General features: G+C 40.0%; 2 protein-coding genes across 2 annotated transcripts; one reads left to right on the top strand and one right to left on the bottom strand.

Moving 5' to 3' along the window:
- Positions 1-981: 981 nt before the first annotated feature.
- On the top strand, positions 982-8,943 carry ASPA (aspartoacylase). The gene is made up of 6 exons (XM_082068455.1): positions 982-1,356; positions 2,494-2,689; positions 4,526-4,619; positions 5,403-5,510; positions 7,071-7,180; positions 7,720-8,943. The coding sequence occupies exons 1-6, from the start codon at positions 1,118-1,120 to the stop codon at positions 7,930-7,932; spliced, it is 960 nt and encodes a 319-aa protein (XP_081924581.1). The 5' UTR covers positions 982-1,117; the 3' UTR covers positions 7,933-8,943.
- A 1,965-nt stretch (positions 8,944-10,908) lies between these two features.
- TRPV3 (transient receptor potential cation channel subfamily V member 3) lies at positions 10,909-26,018 on the bottom strand (the record flags this gene model as incomplete). The annotated part of the gene is made up of 17 exons (XM_082068697.1): positions 10,909-11,003; positions 12,597-12,667; positions 13,301-13,413; positions 14,221-14,492; positions 14,853-14,919; positions 15,402-15,567; positions 16,249-16,322; positions 16,848-16,949; positions 17,420-17,578; positions 18,666-18,842; positions 19,163-19,443; positions 19,887-20,027; positions 20,228-20,404; positions 20,766-20,923; positions 21,949-22,035; positions 23,621-23,725; positions 25,900-26,018. 17 exons carry the CDS (start codon positions 26,016-26,018, stop codon positions 10,909-10,911), a joined length of 2,364 nt encoding a protein of 787 aa, XP_081924823.1.
- Between the last annotated feature and the right edge of the window lie 442 nt (positions 26,019-26,460).

The following is a 26,460-nucleotide window of genomic DNA, read 5'->3' as shown; positions in this document are numbered from 1 at the left end:
TAAACATTCTGTATTCCCTTACAATGTAACATTTTTTATATTTATATTGTATGTCAGATTCTAATTGCAAATACTTCTGGCATTTACAGCAGTAAAAAGTATTTTCTGCTATTAAGACCGTTTATTCTATATGTTTTGATCCTTGTGATGGAAGTTACAGCTGCTCTTCAGCTGAAGTTTCCCTTCAGAAGCCCGAGTGCTTTTGGAAATGGAAGGAGTCAAGTTGCTGATTAACATTTTGGGGGCGGGGGGACAATACAATTATTTTCCCATTGTGATCTGTATCTGTTTCCTTTTTAATAAGAGATTGCAGAAGTCATAAGGGTCGGCACTGACAGTTGTTCCAGTGTGTTCGAGGTCTGTGTCAGCAGATCCCGAGGCAGAACTAGAGCCAGGAACACTGCGTAAGTCAGTCGTGGAGAAACTGCACTTTAATTTCAGCTGCTGTTCCTTCTCATCGCTGTTCTTCAGATATTACAAGACAAAAAGGTCACACAAGCAACAACATGCTTTGAGGAACTCAGCTGTTGTTGTTTTTTTAGCTGAAAGTACTTGACGTTTCAGCATTCTTTGTTGATCTAGAGCCAAGATGTGATTCACATTTTACTGGTTTTGCTCACTTTAAATCGTTCTGCCCTTGTGTGCTGTAATGTTTATGTAACTTCAAACATACGTGAGGATACTTGTTACATCTAGTTTGCAATGCAAAAATGTCAGAGTTATTTAAGTGCGTTATTGAAGTTTACATTTAAAAAGTCCTTTCATACTGCCATTAGTACAAGATTTACCTATACATCAAATATTAGCAGAGATCGCCTGAAGAAGTTAACTTTTGAACCGTGTAACAGTACCATTAACAGACTCTGAGATATTACTAAATACGGTCAATGAAGGGGAGGGCTCCGGAGAGGGAGGAGGGTCAGGTTGGCAACTCCCCGCCTCGCAACGGGAGTCTAAAACTGTTAGAGAAACTTTAATTCGCTTTCATTCACATCTGACCTCAACAGGCTTAGAGAATTTCCTATTAAAAGGAGTAAAAATATTTGGGTTTTTCTTTTTTTTACTTGATCATTATTTTCTGTTTTGCCTTCAGCAATCCCTAGAGCTGCTGCAAAGCATGACTTCCTCCTCTGGTGCTGATAACCCTCCGGTCCGACGGGTTGCGATCTTCGGGGGAACTCATGGCAATGAGTTGTCGGGGGTATTTTTGGTCAAGCACTGGCAAGAGAATGGAGCTGAGATTCAAAGAACGGGAATGGAGGTGAAACCCTTTCTTGCCAACCCAAGAGCTGTGAAGAAGTGTACTAGATATATTGACTGTGATCTGAACCGTGTTTTTGACCCTGATAATCTTGGGTAAGAATAGTTGTATTTTCTGTTGCTTTAATTTTCTGTTTTTAAACTTGTGAGGAGCTTCCTTTCCAGATTTAAATGTTAACACTAGTTCTACTACTATTTTCACTGTCACATAACTGAGATTATTGACCTTTAACCCAAAAAGAACAAATTGCACAGATTCATTTTAAAACTATTGCCAGTAGAACAAGTCTCAGACCAACACGGCATCTTAAACACAGCACTTTAAATTAATATTAGATTAGCTGTATTTGTGTAAACTTAAGTGTTGCTGTTCTCAGCTGCAAAGTCATTATTTCTCACATCTTGTGCAATTCAGCTTTGGAGCTTTTCTGAATACAGTTATACTGGCAGCAAGATATTAGGTGTTTCTGTATTGTACTTGGGTAGCATCCCAAGCCTGTCATCAAAAGCAAATTTGCTGTCTGTGCAGAACAAGACTGAGTCTACAGCTCTGTACACTGTCAATACGTTAATAGATACCTTTGTGCCATACATCAGTTTCCTATAGAGCCCTTATTCAGACAGGAAGCAGAGCTCAGACCTTTCCTTAGGCTAAGTCCATTATTTTAAAGTGTAGGACAGATGTAGTCACCTGAGATTACAGGCATTAAACTTTAGAGGAATAGATTTGAGGCAGCAAAATCTTCTATGAGTGTTGAGGGTCAGGAGGGCTCAAAACAATTGACTGTAAAGGTCTGATTGGAATATGAGAAGACAGGAAATAAAGCAAGTTAAAAAGACCTTGTGACTGATGTCCAAGATAAAAGGGCACGGGCATTCAATATCCAAATGCTGTCTTCAGCAGGAGGTGGATCCAGGCTTGCTGATGAATTTTGAGTTAGTTTTCTGCATAGAGGGAAATTTTGTGATGTAAAGAAATAAGAAGTAAATAACCTCCACCTAAAATCAGATTGAAAAATTCTGTATGAGATACATCATAGTAAGACCTGTTTAGCAATCCTACTTGCTTTTTTCAAGCACAAATTCATCCAGTTTTGACAGTTCGGTAATTAAATAGGTGATTTCAACTCCAGTCAGTTATGGAATTAAAGTAAGAAGAAAAGGGTATACTTATTTTGTTGACTGTAAAGCCATGGAATGAGTGTACTAATTTCTTTGTACTGATATTAACAGCAGGACAGTGGTGGAAGATATTCCATATGAAGTGAGAAGGGCTCAGGAAATCAATCAGATATTTGGTCCCAAAGGTAGTGATGATGCGTATGACCTTATTTTTGACCTTCACAACACCACTTCTAACATGGGTGGTACCCTTATTCTTGAAAGCTCCAGGGATGACTTTACAATTCAAATGTTTCATTATATCAAGGTAAAACTAATTTAAATGAACTATTAAAATAGATTATTAGTTGTAATGTTGTATTACTATATATGATTTTGTAGTTTCTTTAAATATACTATTTCTTCTTTTTCAAATTTTTAAAATATTTAATCACTCATAGGATTTTTTTTAATCAGATAATTAATTTGATTATAATATCAGGTAATTCAGATTTGAACTCATAATCTTCGTGTATTAAAATTACTATTAGTAAGACTGATGGGCAAAGAGGAATGCTTAGAATAATATCTATGAAAATGAATGTAATTTAATCTGCTTTCACACTGATCTCACAGAATCCCAGAATGTCAGGGATTGGAAGGGACCTCGAAAGCTCATCCAGTGCAATCCCCCCATGGAGCAGGAACACCCAGATGAGGTTACACAGGAAGCCCTCAGCGATACTGGGCTCCTCAGGACAGAGAAAAAGGCGGCATTCAGTAACTCTGCCTTGTCTGTATCTTCTGTCACCAGGGCACCCACCTCGTTCATCAGTGGGCCTACATTGCCTCTGCTGTTGGTTTTATCTGCCACATATTGGAAAAAGCTCTTCCTGTTGTCCTTGACCCCTCTCGCCAGGTTTAATTCTAAGGAGGCCTCAGCTTTCCTAGTTGCCTCCCTACACCCTCTGACAACAGCCTTAGGTTCTCCCCAGGTGGCCAGCCCCTCCTTCCATGATCTATAAACTCTCCTCTCCCACTTGAGCATCCCCAGCAGTTCCCTGTTTAACCACGCAGGTCTCCTGGCTCCCTTCCTTGACTTCCTATGTGTCGGGATGCTCTGATCTTGTGACCGGTAGAAACAGTCCCTGAACACTAACCAACTATCTTGGGCCCCTTTACCTTCAAGCAGCCTTGCCCATGGCATTTCCCCCAGCAATGGCCTGAAAAGGCCAAAGTTTGCCCTGCTGCAATCCAGGGTTGCAATTCTGCTTGCTATCCTGCTCCTGCCACAGGAGATCCTGAACTCCACATCTGTCAGAAACTTGGATAAATTTGGGTCACACATGCTAAATAGTCAAACATTAATTTTATGAAATAAAGACATGGAAAAAATAATGGAACTTGGTAATGACAAATGTTCCATTCATCAGACTTTTTAGGAACAGTGATCTGTCTTTGGAAGCTGTTTGATTCTGCCGCTCCTGAAGCCGATAAGTATTGATAGAGTGAGGTGTGCAAAGTGCTGCCTTGAGTGACTGAGACACTGACTGATGAAATGAGATTAGGCCAAAGGTGTGGAATTTTAATTATTTTTCCTTGGAAAGTGTATTTTAACATTTGATTTTTAAAAATTTTTACATGCATCCCATTTAAAGTTATAAAATATTTGAGTTATAGAAAGCTTATGACTAAAATGATAGGAAGAACAATGGTAGGCACTTCATCAGGAAAGAGGCCTGAAATAGGTTTTTATGTCAAAAAAAAAAAAGTTAAAGTAAGGTTTAATTCACAATCTATGTCCCCATAAGAGAATTTAACACAAAAAAATACTTGAAATCTGCTTTACTGTATTTTGGTTCTAAGTTTCAGAACACTGATGAATAGATTTTTCTTCCTATTAGTAATTGAAGACCAGAGCTCTGTTCAGTTACATTAGGAGACAGCAAAGTTCAGCGGAGCACGCCTGGCATGAATTAATGGAAAAGAGACCAACAAACCCAGCTTTGTACGTTTTCTAAAGATGTCCTACTTCTTTGAGGGCTAGGGAATAAAGGCAACATATTGAAGACACTGTATAAATCACTTCTGCATCAGTAATCTTTTGTGGCACAACATTTTAAAACATTTGAATAACAAGAAATGTTTTAAACAATCTCCACAGAACGCTCTGGCTCCAGAACGCTGTCCTGTTCTGCTGATTGAACATCCTAGCTTGAAATATGCAACAACTCGATCTGTAGCAAAACATCCTGTTGGTAAATATGAAAAATAAAAGACCATTTCAACCCACCATACATTATTTTTTAAAAATACCCGTTTCCAGATCTGTTCATTACGTTCTACAGAATGTTCTGATCACCAGTAGCTACTTGACAACACATTTACCAAATCAAATGTGTATGATTATCTCTTCTACTGAAGAGTTCTGATTTATACTTAGCTTACAAAATATAGAAGCCGGATGGAAATCCTTAAACTCAGTTAACCCACTGCTGGCCAAAAATGTTTATAATATATGAGGATAAGGAAGAAATAACAGCTTCAGAAAAGAAATGTTTACTTCCTCTAACTAAGCCTTGGCTGAAATGTGGGTTGTTAGCCAAGAAGGGGAAAAGAGATGACGTGATAAAGGGGGAAATGTTCTGCATGGAACTGGTGAATTTCTGGAATCAAAACCATAACTATAGGAAAAAAAAACCAGTAGTTTGCTTTTCATGTTAAACAATGAGTGCTCAAAAATGCAGCATGGAAAGACAGGAGGAGGAAAAGAATTAGATAAATTAATGCATATAGTGACTCTTTCTCTTACCCGAGTAGCACACTCAAAAATGTACTTAGAGTTCTTTAAACTAAACCTGACGGGTGAGCTAAGTTTTCTGCTTGCCTTACAAAATCATATAACTGTAATTCCTCTTAAACATAAATCACAGACTCAATTAAGCACCTAGTTTTGCTGTGTAATCTAAGCAGGACTTAGATTACACAGATTACTTAGATATATTATGGCTATATTAATATTTTCCTGTACCTGCAAACAGGTGTGGAGGTGGGTCCCCAGCCACAAGGTGTTGTTAGAGCCGATACTTTGGACAAAATGAGGAGGATTGTCAAACATGGCCTGGATTTTGTGCAACTTTTTAATGAAGGTAGAGTAAGTAAAGAAAGAATATGGCCCTCTGTGTCGTGTCAGTGGACTATTTCAGGAGAATATTTTTCAAAAAAATAGGTTGGGCTACAACATTTTACAGTGAAACACGTAAAATGGGGTGGGAGGATGTTCTCTAGACCACTTAAATGCGGCTTCAGAAAGTCAGAATTCCTGTAGAGCTCCTTAAGGATATTTCCTCTTCCTGAAGATTCAATAAGTATACTTGGCCTTAATTTACAGTTGTTTTGAGAATCTGAAATACTGGTTAACAATAGTTGTATAGTAGTATATACATGAATCACAGAATATCAGGGATTGGAAGGGACCTGGAAAGCTCACCCAGTGCAATCCCCCCATAGAGCAGGAACACCCAGATGAGGTTACACAGGAAGGTGTCCAGGCGGGTTGGAATGTCTGCAGAGAAGGAGACTCCACAACCCCCCTGGGCAGCCTGGGCCAGTGTCTGTCACCCTCACTGAGAAGAAGTTTCTTCTCATATATAAGTGGAACCTCTTGTGTTCCAGTTTGAACCCATTACTCCTTGTCCTATCACTGGTTGTCACCGAGAAGAGCCTGGCTCCATCCTCCTGACACTCCCCCTTTAGATATCTGTGAACATTAATGAGGTCACCCCTCAGTCTCCTCTTCTCCAGCTCCAGAGCCCCAGCTCCCTCAGCCTTTCCTCACCCGGGAGATGCTCCACTCCCTTCAGCATCTTTGTTGCCCTGCGCTGGACTCTCTCCAGCAGTTCCCTGTCCTGCTGGAACTGAGGGGCCACAACTGGACACAATATTCCAGATGTGGTCTCCCCGGGGCAGAGTAGAGGGGCAGGAGAACCTCTCTGACCTACTGACCACCCCCTTCTAACCCACCCCAGGTACCATTGGCTTCCTGGCCACAAGGGCCCAGTGCTGGCTCATGGTCACCCTGCTGTCCACCAGGACACCCATGGAGAATATACATAAATTAATCCTAAGAAAGAGGCATTTAATTGACATGCCTTCTGTGCATTGTTATCTAAAATTAAAGTCAATACATTTTGTAAGATTTAGTTACACCTGTGTACTATCTAAAATACATACTGACAAAAATAGGTGTTTAAAATTGTGTCAGAGGACATTTTGCCAGAAAGTAGCAGGAAAATAATATAGCTGTACATGTCAGAATCTCCATTACTGTGCTAGAATGGTAAAGACTCAATACCGCTGATACCATTCAGTGTTGTGCAGCTCTATTAAACACAGGCCTTTCGCTGATTTCTTAATCTATCAAATATATCTTTTAAAGTATACAGTGAAAAGTCACATTTCCGCACAAAATTTAGATCTTGGCTTCATATGGTGCCATACACGGCTGGATAACCTTTCTGCAGCTTGGCTTTGAGAGCCCAGCGTCTGGAGCTGGACATTTTTGTGACATATGAGCTAATCACTCGTGTGGAAACTTCAACGAGGTACAACCTAATGAGTTAAGCCATTCTAAAGAGAATAAATAATGCGTTGTTCTTTTTAAAAGGCAGTTGCTTCTTTTGACATTAAATTACATTTATTCTTTCTAGGAAAGGACTTTCCACCGTGTACGATTGAGGTTTTTAAAATAATGGAGAAAGTAGATTATCCCAGGAATAAGAATGATGAAATTATTGCTATTATTCACCCTAAACTGCAGGTAAATTCTAAAACAGTTTCCATGTATGACATTTTATAAGTATTCTTCCTCTGTTGCTTCTGCTACATTGTAGTATATTTTAATGGTAAATATTTAAAATTACAATATTGCCAATGAATACTTTAGGCCTTGCCTATAGTAAGTTCTGTCACTAAGGTCATAACAATATTTCAATAACTGACTTGGGAATCACTGAATCTAAAATCGCTTTTGAACCTACAACTGAAAAGAAAAAGGCAATAGGATATCCTATCTTATAAAATGCAAATCTGATTTTGTATTCTAAAATGAGGGTCTGTTTTTAATCAATTGTGAGCATATGCCATTTCCTTTTAGTTCACCTTTACCAGTGAGTTCTATAGAGGCCTGAAAGAGAGGGCCAGGAACCTGCAATTACAGACTGAAGATTAAAAGGAATTATTTTTAAAGCTTTTGCCACAAACTGAAGAGAATATAATTGTTGAGCATAAACTCAGAAATCACTTGAAATATACAAAAACTTGAAAGTAAATATTTCCTGTTTATTTTCTTTCTCTAAGGATCAAGACTGGCAGCCACTGAACAATGGTGACCCTCTATTTTTGACTCTTGATGGAGAAGTAATTGCATATAAAGAGGATCATACGGTCTATCCAACATTTATTAACGAAGCTGCATATTATGAAAAGAAACAAGCTTTTGTAAAAACAGTAAAAGTGAAACTCACTGCAAACCACATCAGATCCTCAGCCCGAAACCAGAACACTCCTTAAAAAATTATGACAGATTTCTCCATACAAAAAGTCTATTTCTCTGTGAAATCCAGCATCACTCAGTCGTAATTAATGGAATAAACAAAATCTACTTTTAAATTTCAATTTAATTAACACTACTGAGGACTTCTAAGATGAAACATACTGTCATAATGCTAATTATGATTGTTTACTTGTTCTAATACATTACTATAGATGCGAAGAATAAACACTTTTATGAAGTTTGTTAGTTCACAGAATCCCAGAATGTCAGGGATTGGAAGGGACCTGGAAAGCCCATCCAGTGCAATCCCCCCATGGAGCAGGAACACCCAGATGAGGTTACACAGGAAGGTGTCCAGGCGGGTTGGAATGTCTGCAGAGAAGGAGACTCCATAACCTCCCTGGGCAGCCTGGGCCAGGCTCTGCCACCCTCACTGAGAAGAAGTTTCATGTCAAATTTAAGTGGAACCTCTTGTGTTCCAGTTTGAACCCATTACCCCTTGTCCTATCACTGGTTGTCACCGAGAAGAGCCTGGCTCCATCCTCCTGACACTCCCCCTTTAGATATCTGTGAACATTAATGAGGTCACCCCTCAGTCTCCTCCAAGCTCACGGACCCGCCGAGCTGCCCCGCTCAGCCGATCTCAGGGGCCAAGTGCCGGTGTCGAGTTAGGACTGGTTTTAAATCACCCGCCCTCGCCACGGTAACGCCCACTGACCTCACTGCTCCGGCAAGGGCTGCTGGAAGCCTTAGGCTTTGTTTTGTTTTATACTTGCAAAGATATAAATTAGCCAAAAGCATATGACATCTTAGAAAAAGACACTAAAAGGAAATGTAAAGCTTTTTAAAATTGTCTAGATAACCCCCAAATGATAACCTTTGAAAAGCGATGCCTTTCTTGTTCACTACTAAGCCAAAATCCTTTTTTTCTTGGTTTGTGTAGCTCCTATGGCAATAAAATAAAACCACAGGACAAAATGTTTATTGAATTACAAGCTTTATTTCTTTATATTTAAATAAACAGTGTATAAAAGGTACAGAATTAACTGCTCTAGTCATTATTCATAGTGTTCTTGATAAGGACCTTGAGATAGGAGCCGTGTGATCTGGCAGGGCTCTGTGGCCACAAGAGGAGGTCATTTTCTTAGCAAAATACTTTGAGAAACAACACCCCAGCTTCTTCCTCAGCTTTATCACACACTTTTGTACCTGGCCATTGACACAGCACATTCCCGACGTGGTTTTGTGCCTTCCCTGGTTTCTGGCTGTACCTACCGAGCGACCTCAGTCCAGCGCAGACACCTGACCCTGGTTTTGGTGACAAGTGGCTCACAGCAGCACAGAGCACAGCACGGGCCAGATTCTGCTGGTTCCTGAGTAGATGTGAAGAGGTATGTTTGTCTTTTGTACGAAAACTGGCACTCAGAAGAATCTGAACGGAACTGCACAGTCCTGAGGCAACGTTCTCTGCTGGCTGTTTCAATGCACAATTAACTAGCAAAGATGAAAGATTCTAAGACCACAGGCATTTTTCTTCTCATGCTCACATATCCTCCACCCAGAAGGCCAAACAAGGCTCAGATATTACATTGGTCTCTTGATATGCATTAATGTCCCTGCAAAAACATAACGGAGTTGAAGATTTCAGTTTGGTCCCATCCATCCAGGCCATACGTGGTAGGAAACACAGGATACAGCATCTGTAGGAGAGCGGTTGGGCAGCAAGATCCATGTTCACCATCCCTGCAAAGAGCTTTGCACTATCCTTTCCGCTGCAGAGCTCCCTCGCGCTCTCTTCTGTGTTAAGAAAGTCTTTAGCATCATTTTGCCCACAGTAGGCTTAGCTGCAAGAATCCAATGCAATTCATATTACCATTCAAATACAGAATTCACCTGAGTCTTTAAATAGCACCTTTAAAACAGGCACCGAATGGGTATATATGATGAAAGCCCATGATGCTGAAGACACATGATGTATTAAGTGAAATTTAAAAGTACATAGAACAAATATTTCTTTTTATACGTACTTAAAATAGAAAACTAAACATGTAATTCATAGTGCTAGGTCATCACCGGCAGTGAAATAAAAAGTGCTACAGAAATGCATTACATAGTCCTCTGAATAATATATTTTTAAAAAGCTTTGAAAGTCTGCGATTGCATTGCATTTAACTTCTTTCGTTAATTTGGGGAAGAAATACTGACTTCTTATTTTCCTGAAGTGCTTGATGTGATAACTTTCCTTTATGCAGCAAGATGCAAGAGCGTGGAAAAGCTGAGTAAGAAAAGTAAAGACCTGGTGACCAGAACAAATATTCTCCACCATGACTTATGTTTCTGCCCCATTATTTTATAGGAAGGCATATATACACAGGAATAAATAAAAAGCAATAAACACCACATGATACCCTAGGGGTTACACACAGGAAAACATCAGGCAAAGCTAATGAGACCTGACGAGGTTTTCTCCAGCTTGCAGGATCAAGCCTCCAGTAACACTGACAGTCAATAGAAAAGCTTCAAATGTATCCAGAACATTGTTATTTCAGAATAACGTACTTCATTTGGTAGTCTTCAGAGTTGAAATGCTTTCTTTTCACCACAACAACTTCTTCAGTGTACAAAATGTTTCTCATGAGTTAAGATTCCGAAACTAAAGACAGCCGACTGGGATCACGACGATCTTAATGTTCCCCCAAAGGAAGAAATATCTCATATTTGACCTTTATAATGCAGGAAAAAGTCTAGGGCCAAATCTGAGTAGCGTCACACAAACTTGGACAGCAACGGCTTTCAAGAGGCTCAAAACTGAACCAGTGAAATAGTCCATTTTATTTTAGCTGCCCTGATTAAACGGGTTAAAGTAATCAGACCGCGTCACTGAAAGTTTGTGTTCCAGCTGGTTACAGCTGTCCAAAACACCAACAAAGCTTTCAGCCTCCCCTGCTGATGCTTTTAACCTTCAGAACGACCGCATTTCAAAACCAGCACAACTAAACAGAAGTTTCAGGCAAATCATCCGTTTCTTCAAACGTATTCAGGGTATTTTTGCTATTAGTCCTTGAATTATCTTGAACTTTGCTTGGATCTGCAAAAAAATGCATTATAAACAAACAGGATATGGTAGAAACTGTACAGGGAAGATCAAGTTTTTGCACGTCTATTTTTTGTTAAAAAACATGCATTTATTTAAGCAGCAAGTTGTCAGTTTACTACCATATCTTATACAGGAATTTTTCTGTCTGCCCCTTTTCGCTATTACCGAGATCATTCTGCTAAGCAATATAAATGCTAATTGACTCAAGAACAAACTCCAGAACAAGGCTCCCAGGTCCTCAAAAGTCCCCGTCGTTAACTCTGACACCCGACACCCCAAACTCAGCTCATGTCTCTGCTACGATTCCAACACTGTCAGCAGGTGGGGATCTTGAATTTCCTGGTCACCATTCACAAGGGGCAGCTTGTCGTCCAATATATATCGCAAAACATAAACGTGAATGTTCTAGGGTTAAAACCAGCAGACTATAGCGCTGTCAGGGAGAATCAGGCCGATTTCTTGCCAGATTTTGCAATTCTAGATGTAACTATTCAAGGACTAAAAGTACTTTATGACAACCCCAGGTTCCAGTGTAAGTTGGGGAATGACCTATTAGAGAGCAGCGTAGGGGAAAGGGACCTGGGGGTCCTGGGGACAGCAGGATGACCATGAGCCAGCACTGGGCCCTTGTGGCCAGGAAGCCAATGGTACCTGGGGTGGGTTAGAAGGGGGTGGTCAGTAGGTCAGAGAGGTTCTCCTGCCCCTCTGCTCTGCCCTGGGGAGACCACACCTGGAATCTTGTGTCCAGCTGTGGCCCCTCAGTTCCAGCAGGACAGGGAACTGCTGGAGAGAGTCCAGCGCAGGGCAACAAAGATGCTGAAGGGAGTGGAGCATCTCCCGTGTGAGGAAAGGCTGAGGGAGCTGGGGCTCTGGAGCTGGACAAGAGGAGACTGAGGGGGGACTCATTCATGTTTACAGATATCTAAAGGGTGAGTGTCAGAAGGATGGAGCCAGGCTCTTCTTGGTGACAACCAACGGTAGGACAAGGGGTAATGGGTTCAAACTGGAACACAAAAGGTTCCACTTAAATTTGAGAAGAAACTTCTTCTCAGTGAGGGTGACAGACACTGGAACAGGGGGGTTGTGGAGTCTCCTTCTCTGCAGACATTCCAACCCGCCTGGACACCTTCCTGTGTAACCTCATCTGGGTGTTCCTGCTCCATGGGGGGATTGCACTGGATGAGCTTTCCAGGGCCCTTCCAACCCCTGACATTCTGGGATTCTGTGAACTTCTTGACAATAATATTTTCTGTCTCTTAAAAAGTTCTCTGACCTCAGACCTTTCAAATGCCACAGCAGAATGTAAAACTTAGATCAAGTGTAACTGCTTAGAGAAAAATAAAGGTAAAACCAATGTCTTGGTGTCAAGGTGTAAATAATGAGAGTTTGTAATCAGCCCTCTCTCCAAATTTGTAAAAATAATTTAACACCCCTACAGTATTAGCCATGAGTTTCCCTAGCAGTAAAGTGTGGTTGAATATCCAGATTATGAGAGTTTATATTGTTAAAGGTATGAAACTATAACAAAGGATTTATAAGAAAAAAACAATTTCACAAATAGGGTGTCATAAAATTCTGCAGTACCTGTTGGCCCTGGATCTTCATTAATAAATGAAACATGTGTTTTCCACTCGGTCCATTTAACTTCATTAATCCTGTTTATATTGTATATAAATAGTGTTATTAGCATGCATTATCTCCCAGCTACACAGCTGCACTTCTCCTGTTATTTCTTTATTCCTTCTTGGCACTGTCATACCTCACTATCAACACCTGCTTTGCTAAAAGGCCGAATGTCTTTTGCAGTGTTATGTACTATATGAAGATTAGAATAATACTAAGAGTACTTTATAATTTCATATATTATGAGTAGTGTCTTGAAACTCGCCTTAAATCTTTAAGTATTTATCATAAAACAGCATAGTAATATTTTCTTTAATGTAGGAATCATCAATTAGCAATCAATTTAAATGCAATTACTTTTAAGCTAACATTCAAAAGAGATTATAACAAAGTGACATTTACTGCAAGCAGACTTAATGCCTTACATTAAAAACATATGAGGGTGAAAATCTGTTTTCTTACCAAAAATTGTCTACATAAAAAACTCTATAAATTTTCCTTTTTTAAAACAATTGGTTACAAGTGAAAAGAAATAACTGGATATTTGTACATCTAATACAATTTGTAGGGCTGTAGAAATATTTTCAAGAGGCCTTTGAGGAGAAATATCCTTGAAGAAACATACAGAGCAGAACAGACAGCACAGTATTGTACCTTCGCTTTACCTTAAGCACACCCTGGTGTCATTTTCAGCCACTTTACACCGTTCTCCCAGTTGGAATTTTTTCCTCAGACATTTTGGTAAGAATTTTTCAAATTCCAAAATAGTTCTTGCTCTCTAGTAACAAGAAACAGTAACACGAGTATGGTTAACTGTAGTCAAAATGGTCTGATTCCATAGCATATCCAGTTTGCGCATTCCACTGTTACATGTCCTGCCTCTGTCCACCATACATAATTAACACTGATTCCAACACTCATTATTTGGTGTGTGCAGGTAGGGAGCCCACAGCTTTCTCTAGTTACCCCCAGCACAGAAGGAACACGCGGACAAGAATCAAGAAATCTCTCTCTAAATTTGGTGTTCAGGGTTTAATGGTGACACCTCCAGGCACCACCCATGCAGGGATATGCAGAACCTGCAGTGGGATGCTGCCCAATGTAGAAAACAACCCCAGCCCTAATGATGACTGTGTTCTCGATGACGGCTTGAGACTCGGAGCTGTGTAGCCTTGGTAAAGACCAGGCTTGGAGAAGGTGTGAGAAACTGGAGTGAACTCATGCATTGCTCAGGCTCAAGGGATGGAATAGCCGAGCATACTGTGTTATGGATTTCTGGGCAGATAATGAAATGCACCTTCCTGGTGATATATCAAGGGGAATGACAGTCACAAAGGTACGGGACAGTGCACGAGGCTGAAAATCTGAGCCATAAGATTACCTTTAAGATAGCTGTTAATTCTGAAGTTAGTAGGATAACCTAATACTAAAACTAGCTATTTCTATTCTTTGTACACGTATAGAAATGGGGATTAGCATTGTTAGTACCTAAACCCTGCTGTCAGCGTGACAAGTCACCATAGGTACAGCTCAAACGAGCTCAGCCAACACGTTTATACTTCACTAAGCAAACTAACAAACAAACCTGAAGTTTCCAGATGTGCTCGCTCTCTTTAGAAATATCTTCCACTGTTTCTCCCATTAACGCAATCAGCATGTTCAAGAGGAGAACAAAAGTCAACACGACGTAAGTTATAAGGAGCAGAAGAAATAGTACGGGATACTTGGAATTCTGTTGGATCTCCAGATCACCCAGTCCTAGGGTGAGCTTGAAAAGATCCATCAGAACAGGTCCCAGGCTGCTGTTGGAATGGCATTCGCTGCCATTTTGACAAGTGTCAATCAGTGCAGCAAGAGCTGAGAAGAAAGCACAAGAAAATGTTAATCACAATAATGCTTTATGTATACACGGCATTTTATCCTAAAGAATTCAAAATGAGCTAGAGCTGCCCAGCAACAAACACAGCAGGCAGACAATGGATACCCAGGAAGCAGAAAGAGCCCACGGCCAGATGAAATTGCAGGCAACCGAGAAAGAGACAAATTACTTATCTGTTCAGATAGTCTCTAGACAGCTTAGATCTCTAAACTTGGCTTTTTAATATCCAGAAGAAATCCCAACATGAGCTCTCAGCATGACAATAGGGTTCTTATTCATAATAATGCTAAAATTTCTACTCACACAGAGCATCAGCGCTTTTCTCCCGTGATATTTACCTACGCCAAATCCCAGCAAAAACACGATATAGACAACTAAAAATTTTATCACATCTTGCAGGATGACCTAAAAATTGAATTAAATATTTATCAGAAATGAAAACTGAGAACTGGTTTTATGCTTATGAATTCTGCAGGTGTGGTACACACTAAAGGAACCTTCATTACGCAAACTGGCTGTAGTATCAGCGAGAAACCAATGAAGATTTAGCTCTGATTTCTTCTCTCATGACTGAGAGCCACTGTTTTGTGTACTTCCGAAGGCAACTAACTCGGTACAATATAGGCATTATAGCATACGATGCAATTAAATAGCAGAATTACATTAGCCGAAAAAACATAAGTTACTTACATATTTAATATCATAAAATGTTATTTTTAAGACATAAACTAGTTTCTGCCATTGAAGTTATATAGTGTAGTCTACTGAAATAATATGTATAAACTGAAAATAGGAAATTCCAGTATGAGCTATAAAATACATCTGAATATGCTTGATTTGGACTGTATCATATCATAAGGCAGATAAACAAACCAAAACGAACTTGCCTTTTGAATCATAACGCTGTAAATGCCCATGGACTGGAAGCCTCTGGTGAAATAGAGCATATTAGCCCACCCCAGGGCCATTGCCAAAACAAGACACACCAGGTGTTCTTTGTAGGAAAACAAGTACAAAAAGACAGAGAAGATCACAAGCAAAGCTTGTATAAAACTGTTAAAAAATAAACACATGTATGTAAAAAGGGCATTACTAGCACAAAACCAACAACATATTGGAAAATTATGAAAACAAGACTTCTTTGCATCCCAATTCTAAGTTCATATTGCATTCTTTTCCCCCCATTAATGTTACCATTATAGTTTCACAATGAAATAGATAAGGACAGGTTGTATATTAACAGGTAGTATTATGTATTATAGATAAGTACAGGTAGTATTATGTTTATTAAAGCTACTTTAAGGGAACCGTTCTCCCCAAAACAGCTGGTCAATGCAGATTCTGCTGACAAAGACATTAATAATTCTTAATTGTAGCTTGAAGATGTATTTTTCCTCCTTGAAGGAGTCAAGAGGAGTGTGAAACTGGATCTGCTTTATTAACCAGGGTTCTTAAACACATTTCTCTGTATACAGCTCCAAAGATAAGCTAAAGACACTACTGTAGTTTGGAAAAAGATTCCAGCCTGTCCACATCAACCCCCAGTATTGTTACTGACCTACACAGCCATTAATGTGTATTACAGAAAAGCTGTATGCAAGATTACACCCATCCTTCTAAAAACTGATAATCTAGAGAAAAAAATTAGCATCTGCTACAGGGGTATGTTCTCTACGACCATGAGATAAATAAGCATTTTATATACAGTATGAAATACATGCATGACAGACTTACAATGCGAAGTGGAACCATGCATCAGAGAGAATTGAATGCAGGTCTGAGGGCCTGAGCAGGAAGATGGCGACACTCTGTGCAGACAGATACGGAAAATACAGAGACGGGAGTAAGAGAAAATGGGCCTTAAAGCTGATTTTTCAAGATCTTTCTATAGGGCTGTAAGCTCCAAGTTTAAATTTCTGCCATCTCTGGCACAATTTAACAGTTAGTTACTGGTTTTAATTACGTATAGCATATGGTAAAAATTATACCCTAGGGTTTTTCCCCATTACAAGTTCTAATTCAACCGTGTCTTTAAAGCCAGTTATGTGACAACATGGATGTTATACAAATATAAAATGTCCATCTTGAGAATTTGAAAGGAAAAACCCTTCATATTTGTTTCACAGAATAATACCGTTATATTCAAATATATATTCCTAGTCATTCTGAATAAGTGACATATTGTGCTTTTAGACATTTTAGACAAGTGACTTTTAGATATTACACATGTAAAGATAGTCCAAACGTATTTCCAACATCATCAGCGGTGTATTCATAAATCTAGGGCAGTTCTTTAGCTATTTTGTCGTGGTTTTGCTATTAAATAAACTCACCTCTTTTATGGCTAAAAATATTGCTCCTAACATAACCATCACTTGTCCTGATAACTGCAGCCACCCCACGCCACGCGTCAGAGCCAGCGGATACGGTGGAGCCTGCAAGACAGGTCCAAAAAGAAAGACTGAGCACAGGGCACAGTTAACAGGTAGCCTCACGTATGTAGCTCTCTGGGTACCCAAATTCTTCCCTTTCACAGAGATTTTTCTTCAGGGTGGATTTATAGAAATGGCCGCCTACACATATATATGAAATAGCAGAAGTTTCTTTCTTAAAATTAATAAAAAAGCCCCAACTGTCTCTTCACACTTTTAGAAATTTAACTACCTGTCTTCATAATACGTATTTGTATTTTGGGTCATTTTCACAAAACGTAAATGCAATTATCTCCTCTATTACCACTTTTCAGATATGAAGACCTGATGTGGGAGAACCTGGTCTCACTACAGTCTCATTACAGACAGATATTCTTATATATGTTTTTGGTTCAGCATTTTAAATACAACTCAGGAAATACTATTGCATTTTAAAGCAGTAAAATTTGCCAAGGTTAAGTTGCTGGACTCACTTCATTTTCATTAGGCCTGTGGTAGGAAACTAACGTCAGTGTTACATTGTACAGGAAATAAAAACAACATGATATAAAAAACATGTGCCGTGCAAACTTCTTCCATTTCATTCGCAGGAGTGAATTCAGAGGCTCCAGAGTCAGCATTTCATGACGGTTCTGGGGTGGGGGGAGAGAAGAAACAAAAAAGTATTTGAATTTGCCGCCTGTAAGGAAACTGAAATAATTCCAGGCATTTATTTTCTGTATTGCATTCAGTATCTGTCCTTGCTGATCTAGAAACACATGGATGCTCAGGCCCTAACACATCATATATCAGCATAGGGGAAAGCAACCTGGGGGTCCTGGGGACAGCAGGGTGACCATGAGCCAGCACTGGGCCCTTGTGGCCAGGAAGCCAATGGTACCTGGGGTGGATTAGAAGGAGGGTGGTCAGTAGGTCAGAGAGGTTCTCCTGCCCCTCTGCTCTGCCCTGGGGAGACCACACCTGGAATATTGTGTCCAGTTCTGTCCCCTCAGTTCCAGCAGGACAGGGAACTGCTGGAGAGAGTCCAGCGCAGGGCAACAAAGATGCTGAAGGGAGTGGAGCATCTCCCGTGTGAGGAAAGGCTGAGGGAGCTGGGGCTCTGGAGCTGGAGAAGAGGAGACTGAGGGGGGACTCATTCATGTTTACAGATACATAAAGGGTGAGTGTCAGGAGGATGGAGCCAGGCTCTTCTCGGTGACAACCGATGACAGGACAAGGGGTAATGGGTTCAAACTGGAACACAAGAGGTTCCACTTATATATGAGAAGAAACTTCTTCTCAGTGAGGGTGCCAGACACTGGCCCAGGCTGCCCAGGGGGGTTGTGGAGTCTCCTTCTCTGCAGACATTCCAACCCGCCTGGACACCTTCCTGTGTAACCTCATCTGGGTGCTCCTGCTCCATGGGGGGATTGGACTGGATGGGCTTTCGAGGGCCCTTCCAATCCCTGACATTCTGGGATTCTGTGATATGTCAGACCCCAACCTGACAATGGGACAATTATCTGACTCATGCTGGGATAACCTGCCGTAACCTGGTAAATTATGATTGAGCTAAAACTGTAACGTGAACTTCTGGTCTTGCTTCCTACAGAAGTTTATGGAAGTATTACTGTTTTTCCAAATGTTACTGTTTTACAAGTAATTCAGTCAAATGTATAGGCCAACACATCTGAAGTGAGTGTACTGCTAGAAAAAAAAAAATAGAAAGAGGCAACTTACACCAATATTTGTATTATAGACAATAATTTCCAACACTGAATTGTCTGCCGTGGTATCTAGTTCTGTCAGATCGTAAAGAGAAGATTGAACAGGACCATAAGCCCAGTCTGTGAATTTTCTTGACAGGCTCCTGTTCGGCTTATCTCTTATCTCTCTGCTCAGGATGTATTTCAGAATCTAGAACATTAACAGAACCATTTGTAAGCAGATGCGTTCAAGGGAAAGGAGAAAGCACATACACACTCGCCAACCCCCGACTTTTTAACTATTACATTTGCTACAATACTGAAATTCAATGTATTTGTAATTCTGTTATTCAGTGAGGGAAACCTTGAAGGGTAGAAGCAACATTGCAATAGAAATATTTGCTTGTATTTTGAACAAAATTACAGCATAACCAGCATGGAAAACTACACGACAGAGTACTAACATCTGAGTACATAATTGGCTTTAACTCAGATTTAATTTCTCTCAGATGTTACTGAAATGATACCCACCTCTAATTTCCCAGTTTTTGCAGCTAATTGCAGTGGTGTCAAACCTTCCTTATTCCTTGTTGTTTCCAAAGTTTTGTCTTTACTTTTCAACAAAATCATATCATACATTCTGATTACAAAGTCATTCTGGGTTTTTAAGTCCTCTGCCACAGTAACTAATGCATGGAGGATATTGTTTCCTCTGGAATCCTGAGAAGAAATATTAGTCCTGGTATTGTCCATTAACAGCTGAATGATGTCTGGTTGATTGGTACATGCAGCTAACGCCAGTGCAGTTTCACCTACAAAATTATAAAATGTAACATGCATTCAGGTTTTATTACAAGCACTCAAATGATATTATAAAACAGTGGCTGTGTTACACATCTTAATATATGAAAGCACATTTACATATTGATTGTATTGAATTTAGTTCTTGTTTTAAAAACTCTTAATTTGCATGAAAACATTTGGAGAAAAATATTCAGAATCAGACTCGTTGCACTTTATTTGTCATTCAAGCATTTACATTGTTTTGGTAAATGTTTTGCCATTATTTCTGAGTGCTTATAATACACTACAAGTCACTTTCACAAAAGGTACTATGGCACTTTTAAATCCTATGATAAAAGTTACCTAATCTGGGTTTAGCTGCAGTAAATGATTCACACTTGCCTTTCATACTGTCTGAATTGTTTGGGTAATTCCTTCCCACCTTTTCCAGAGAGATCGCATTTCCACTTACCGAAATAAAAGCCTTCATGCTTATGTTTGGGATTAAAGAAAATACCCTGGGCATGAGCATTGACATCAGCTCCTTTTTCTATAAGGCTCCGAGTTATCTCATACTGTCTCCTTTCAATGGCGATATTTAGAGCTGTCTGGCCTGCAACAACACACACAGGTATTTAGTGTTGAATGTCTTATACGCAAAACAATCATGATGTTTCACAATGGATAGCACCAGTGATAATGACCAAAAGTTGTTTTAGGAATTTAAACCATCATTACAATGTTTGAAGAAACATTACTTTTGTGGGTGGTATATTTAACCATATACCTGAAATTGGTATCAGATGGCAATACCTTTATACGCCTCTTCTGTGTATGCTGCATTGATAAATCTCTCCGAAATACCATTTTCTTCTGTGAAGGACAGTAGCATATTCACTATATCATTTGTGTTTTCGTTGATGTTCAGCAGAGCTTTCATCAGACAAGTCTTGCCAGTGTCTAAAGCTGTGAATTTTTTCATCAGATAATCTACAAGAGTGAATTTTGAGATCAGATCATCATTATTTATTAAGGTGGATGGAAAATAACTCTAATCTTTTGTTTATTAGTGGTGGAAACTAAGGGATATATATGAACATAAATTATTTGCCAGACAATTACTCCATCCTGTTCACTTTGTATTTAAGCTACGTATACTTGGCAAGACGATACATTCAGAGATGTGGTGCTAATTAATAAAGCAGCCAATGTAACTGGGTTCTTTTTTGGACATCCCATTGCCACGATAACTCCAGACAGACCCAAAACTCTTTGCACAGAGATATTTCCAAGTGTTGGACTACACATACACCACCAGAACAACCTTCCCTCAGGTAACTCCCCAGCTTACCCGGCACAGTCATGTTTGTACACGCGTTTGCTCGTTCCTTCAGCTCTGCGAGCAGACACTGCAGTTCTTCTATATTCCCCTCAGACACTGCCCGAAATATGTATCTTTTCAACTTCTTCCGGGCGCGAGTCTGCTCAGGTCCTTGAGATATGTTAGCACTGAATTGTAAGAAATAATAATGAAATTGCTGATTCACTTTGCTGTGGTTTATTTTATTTTTTTACATAAGAGGAAAACAAAAATACAATTACTTGCCCCAGCCAGATACACTTGCCCCCCTTCCATATGTATTTTGGCATGAATCTCACACAGAATCACAGAATCGACTGGGTTGGAAAAGACCTCAGAAATCATCGAGTCCAACCCTTGGTCCAACTCTAGTCCGTTTACTAGATCATGGCACTAAGTGCCATGTCCAACCTGAGATTAAAAACCTCCAGGGACGGCGAGTCCAGCACCTCCCTGGGCAGCCATTCCAATGCCTGACCACTCTCTCTGCAAAGAATTTCTTTCTAATATCCAGCCTAAATTTCCCCTGGCAGAGTTTAAGCCCATGCCCCCTTGTCCTATTGCTGACTGCCTGGGAATCTCAGAATGTTTCTGCAGATTGCTTATTTGCAGATAAGTGGCTATTGAGAGGGTTTTTATAATAAAAATGTACATTTTTCAAGTCTTTTGTTTTGCATTTTTTTCCAGTTTATCCATTCTTCTACAACAAAGGCTAAGGAATACCTTCCTGCTTCTCTGACCTGTGCGCAGCTCACTGATTTCAATGCCTAAAGTTACGTGATGCTGCACTCCAGCTGCACCCACCCCGCTCACAGCAGAACTTTTCACCTCACATCTTCGCACACAATTTTCCTGATCATACATTATTCATTAATAACTATGATTTAGTATTTTCCCCTCAGAAATACTCCTAGCTCATGCCTAGTTGTGCATGGTGTTTAGGTCTTGCTTTGTCATCTAGGAAACAGACATTATATGCGAAGAATCCTCACACTAAATATGAGATTTGAGAAAAGCAGAGGTTGGAGTTCTTGATCTCAAAATTTAACTACTGAAAAATCAGAAATGCATGCACACATATGACCTTATTTCTAAAACATGGCAGGCAAAATAGGCAATATCTACCCTATCACAGATTTAATCCATTGAAAATAGCTTTGATGTCTTCACTCACCAACAACTGTCTACATTAGGGCTGTATTCAGTCACGTCGTCCTGAAGAGACTGTGGGGAATCCATATCTTCCCCATTGCCAGATGCACTACAGGAAATAGAAAAGCAAAGTGCTAAGACAAGAAGATATTGGAAGGCATTTTGGAAAATTGCACGAAGAATCAGTCAACACTGGGAAGCAGAATCTACAGCAGAGCTGAAATTAGCCTAATTTGACATTGTTCTTTTTAATTCTATCATTTTATCTCCCCTGTGTATTTTACAGCGAGTGGTAAAAACAAAGAGACCCACAGGATTTTATTATATTTTTTAAAACTATTAGGAAAGCAACTGGTTTTGGGTTTTACAATGTTATTTCATTACAGGTCCTGAAACCATGGGAAGTTGTTGGTTTTTTTAATGATCGTTGCCTTTCATGTATCATTCTGAATGCTTTCAGCTCACATTCTTCTTTTTCATATGTATAATTTATCATCTGCCACGAAACAAATGGTAAATCTGTAACCATGGATGGGTTGCAAGCACAGAAAGAAAGTGATTTACCTAAAGATTTACTACCCAGTACACTGTAGGCAACTCAAGAGCATTTTGCAGCTGACTTGAATGAAACTTCAGCTAAAGGAAATAGAGGACCGGGCCCTAAATTTAAAGGATTTCAAAGGCATTGGTACTTTGTAATTGCTGCACGTGATTTCCTGACATTCCTAAAAGCATATCTGACTTAAAAATTCATTTATTATAATTTTTCTTACTTTTATTTTTGTTTTCTGTGAGTTTCAGGTTTGATGAACTGCCTCAGGCTAATAACCTAGAGAGTATGAACTATTAGTTATTGATGAAATTGATATATGGACAGTAATGCAAGGATTCTGTGTTGCTCTGCAGATAATCCCTTCCCTTTGAAATGAAGCTGGTGGCTCAGAGTCCATTCTTATTCAGTCCATCACTTCTCTGCAGAAAACAGTGAGGAATTTGGCGACAAAGCGTATGTGTCTTGTGCAGATCTGGGAGAGGGAGGAATTTGGACACCTCTCCTCTGAAACCAAAATAAGACTCTCGCCTACTTCCAGAAAGCTGACCAGACATCCTTCAGACACAAAAACATTCGGTCATTCTGGGCTTCCGCTAGATTTGATGCGTATTTCCCTTATTCATAATTATTGGCTGTTAGTATCCCACGCATTTTAAAAAATTAAATGCATTCTTCCCACTCGTAATTTTTCTCTATTCATTCAGCATAAATGGCTGTGTTTAAATATTTCAGACTCGGCATCTTCGTGATGTTTGGTTGGTAACGAGCAATAGAGGGAGTGTGTCAGCACACAGCTGGGAACAGGCTTTGCTAAATTAAGCTGTAGTAGTCAAGCAGTAGAAAATACACAAATGGGTGCGTGGAACTTCTCCTAACATATCATCAGAAGCTAAGATGAAAAAAGACAGGCCTGAATTTGAATTTATTCAAATCTGAGGCCTGATTTGTTCAGTGTAAATGACAGCAGTAGATAAAGGTAAGTAGGTAAGTCATCTAGCAACAACTGACCTCCAGTGGAGTTCTGTCTTTGAAGTGACCCAAAGCTAAGAAAAGCCACATGACATTTTAGCTCTGAGGTCTAAGGAGAAGTAAAAAGGAGCTGCTGAAAAGAAAGACTATTGAATATGCATCTATAACTTACCATGGACGAATATTTGAATCCATTGGTTTTGAAAACACAGGCGGAGATGTATTGTTTGGAGTTGCATTGCTTTCAAACCCGTCAATCTCCAGAAAAAAGTGTGAACTGTTGAACACAGTGCATTTAAAAAAATATTAGTTAAAAAAGCAAGCTCAGCCATAAAATGAGCAAAGCACTACACGCACATGCCTAGAACAAGGCTGTCAATTTATATTTTCTGGCTTTATGCCTAGCAGGATGCTGGAAGAGAGGCTTATCTACTCTCCCCTGAGGAAATCCCAACCTCCAACACCAAGCCCAGCACTTCCACGCTGGCAGATTGGCAAAATATCCCAAGATAACTTTTAAGATAATGGCATCAGATCCTGACATGTCAAAGCAGCTACCTCAGCAGCCTTGCACCCAACATCTGTGCAAATATCTAAATGCAACAACAGGCATTTACTGAACAGCCATACATATGTGCCTGCACACACATATGCATTTGCTTTTTAATCTACTGCATTCTAATTCCTATTTCTCCAGCCAGGAGCCATCAGGACGGATCATTTCAAACACATCAGCAGTGATAATCTTTAAGTCAGAAAGTTTGAAAGGTCACATGTTCATTGACATCGGGCATTTCCACCATCCAGGACTGAATGTGTAACTGGCCAATCAGTGTGTGACATTTAACTGTTTGTTTTCTCTATAAATAATTACTACTTATAGGAAAAATAAACTAAATTTGAAAAAACACAGAGAAGTGAACATGAGAAGAAAAGGAAGATTTCGCCCTTTAAAAGACTGCAGAGTTGAGAGGCAAAATCAATGGCTTGGTATTACGAGATCTCATTCAAACATTGCTACGTTTCACCAAAGACAGAGGAGTTTCAGTGGTGGATGCAGCGCCTCCCCCATGGCCTATTGTTCAGAAACTGTCTTCCATTTCTAAAGTGCTCCAGTAGTCACCTGGAAAATGTCTGCAATTTGAAACATGGGTTCATCTTGCTTTCTTGCATTTCCTGACCATGATGTGCAGGAGCTGTCCCAACAGGCAAACAGCTGTTGGAGACCGCAGTGAAGCTCCAGAAAGGCCGAAGTGCCACACTCTGGGCTTTCCTGGACCGTATCACCTGCCCTTGGCTCAGCAACAGCGTGTTCATACTGAAAATTTTGACATCCAAGAGACGTCCAGCAGCTATGAAGTGGACCCTGTTTTGGAGGCTGACATACCTCACCTCTCCCAGCATGTGGGTTATCTGGGGATACCACGGGAGGCAAAAAGAACCTCAAAGCCACCGTGCAGAGCAGGTGGACAGTTGCCAACAAATACCCAAGTGCTTACGTGGCCGTGGTGCACGCTCAGGAGCGCTGCCCACAAACATAGTCAGGCTCTGACAGCGCTGGCAGCACTCCTCCCACCATGGCTGTTGGTTTTCCTGTACTTAATTATATGCTGTTAGTCCACCCAGATACCAGGACCTTCAAGAAGGGGAAGTCGCTGTCTTTTGAGAAAGTGCATATTGCCGATACAAGTTGCCAAGTGAGAAATGCCACCCCTGGAAGTGCAGTCGCTGCTCGGTGGCACAGCAGAAGGAAATGTTTTGAAGCAACAGAAGTGCAGCAGTATAGAAACATATAATTAATAGAACACGTTAGACCTCTGCATTAAAATTCACGTGATCTTCGTTCCTGACATTAAGGGATGTTGTCAGCCACACCCCGAGCTCTTGGCTGAGAGGTGGGAAAAACCCCAGGGTTACTGTTAGTGAAGCCACAAAACTGATTGAGAGGTATGAGCTTATGTAATTGAGGGCTAGGATAATACTTGCCAGTATTTGTTGTAACTACTCAATCTCCCATCAAATTGCCCCTTCTTGAAGAATAAGTTGTATTGTGGGCTGCTCAGACACCTCAGCTCCCCCTTATGCAACCAAATTGCTTCTCTTCTTGAATTTAGTGACAGAAGGACTAATTGGGCCACCCAGGCAGTGGGTCCCAAATAACCGATGACGCCTTTTCTGCGGAAAGTGATTCCTCTGATTATTAAGAATTATAGATGTCAGAACAGCCACAATTGCCTAGGCCTCCAGAGTTTCAAAAATCGCCGTAATAGCTAGTAATTAGCCACAGAGTGAAAAGTTTAGGAATGAAAATTCATCCTCACTCTGCTTAGGTGACTTCAATAGCATAGTATCGGGGATGAATTACTGCTTATATTTCCCTGTTCATATTAAACACAAACCCTAACCCTTGTATTAATTCTCTAGCACAAATTCTGCATGAGCTAGTCCTACCTTTTCTTCGTGGGAGTGCTTTCAGTCGGCTTTTTCTCTTGCTGGTTTGAAGGAGGAACACCAGATGGATTTGTTTTCTTGCCCATTAGTGGAACGACTTCACTGTGATCTTTAATCATATTTCTGCAGTAGACAGAAGCACAGTTACTTAAGTCCTGTTCATATGAAGTAGCAACCAAATTGCCTATTTACAGTCTCCTCATACAAATTTTGGTATTTTTTCAAAGTTTTTCATTTTTCAGGTACTATGCGCATACACACCATTTTAGGTGTCAAGGTTGGAGAGTTATATTCAGGACTGATTCAATTACGTTCTAAAAAAGTGCCATTAATAGTGATACCATAAATCCAGAAGAACCATAAATTCAAGCATGCACCTAAATTAAACTGAAGAGAGTCTGCCAATCACAATGACAATATATGTTAATTAGAGAAACAAAAAGAGCACAATGACTTTTATAAGTAGCCCTAAAGCCTGTGCATATTTACAGTTAATCTAAGTGGTCTCCTCTCATCCAAAAGAACTTCAGAAAAGTGGTAAATTCATGGAAAATCCATGCA

Source organism: Streptopelia decaocto, assembly GCF_964273445.1.
Source record: "Streptopelia decaocto genome assembly, chromosome: 18".
In the NCBI taxonomy this organism is placed as follows: Eukaryota; Metazoa; Chordata; class Aves; order Columbiformes; family Columbidae; genus Streptopelia; species Streptopelia decaocto.
Note: the sequence above shows the minus strand (reverse complement) of the source record. Positions and strands in the feature narration are given on the sequence as shown.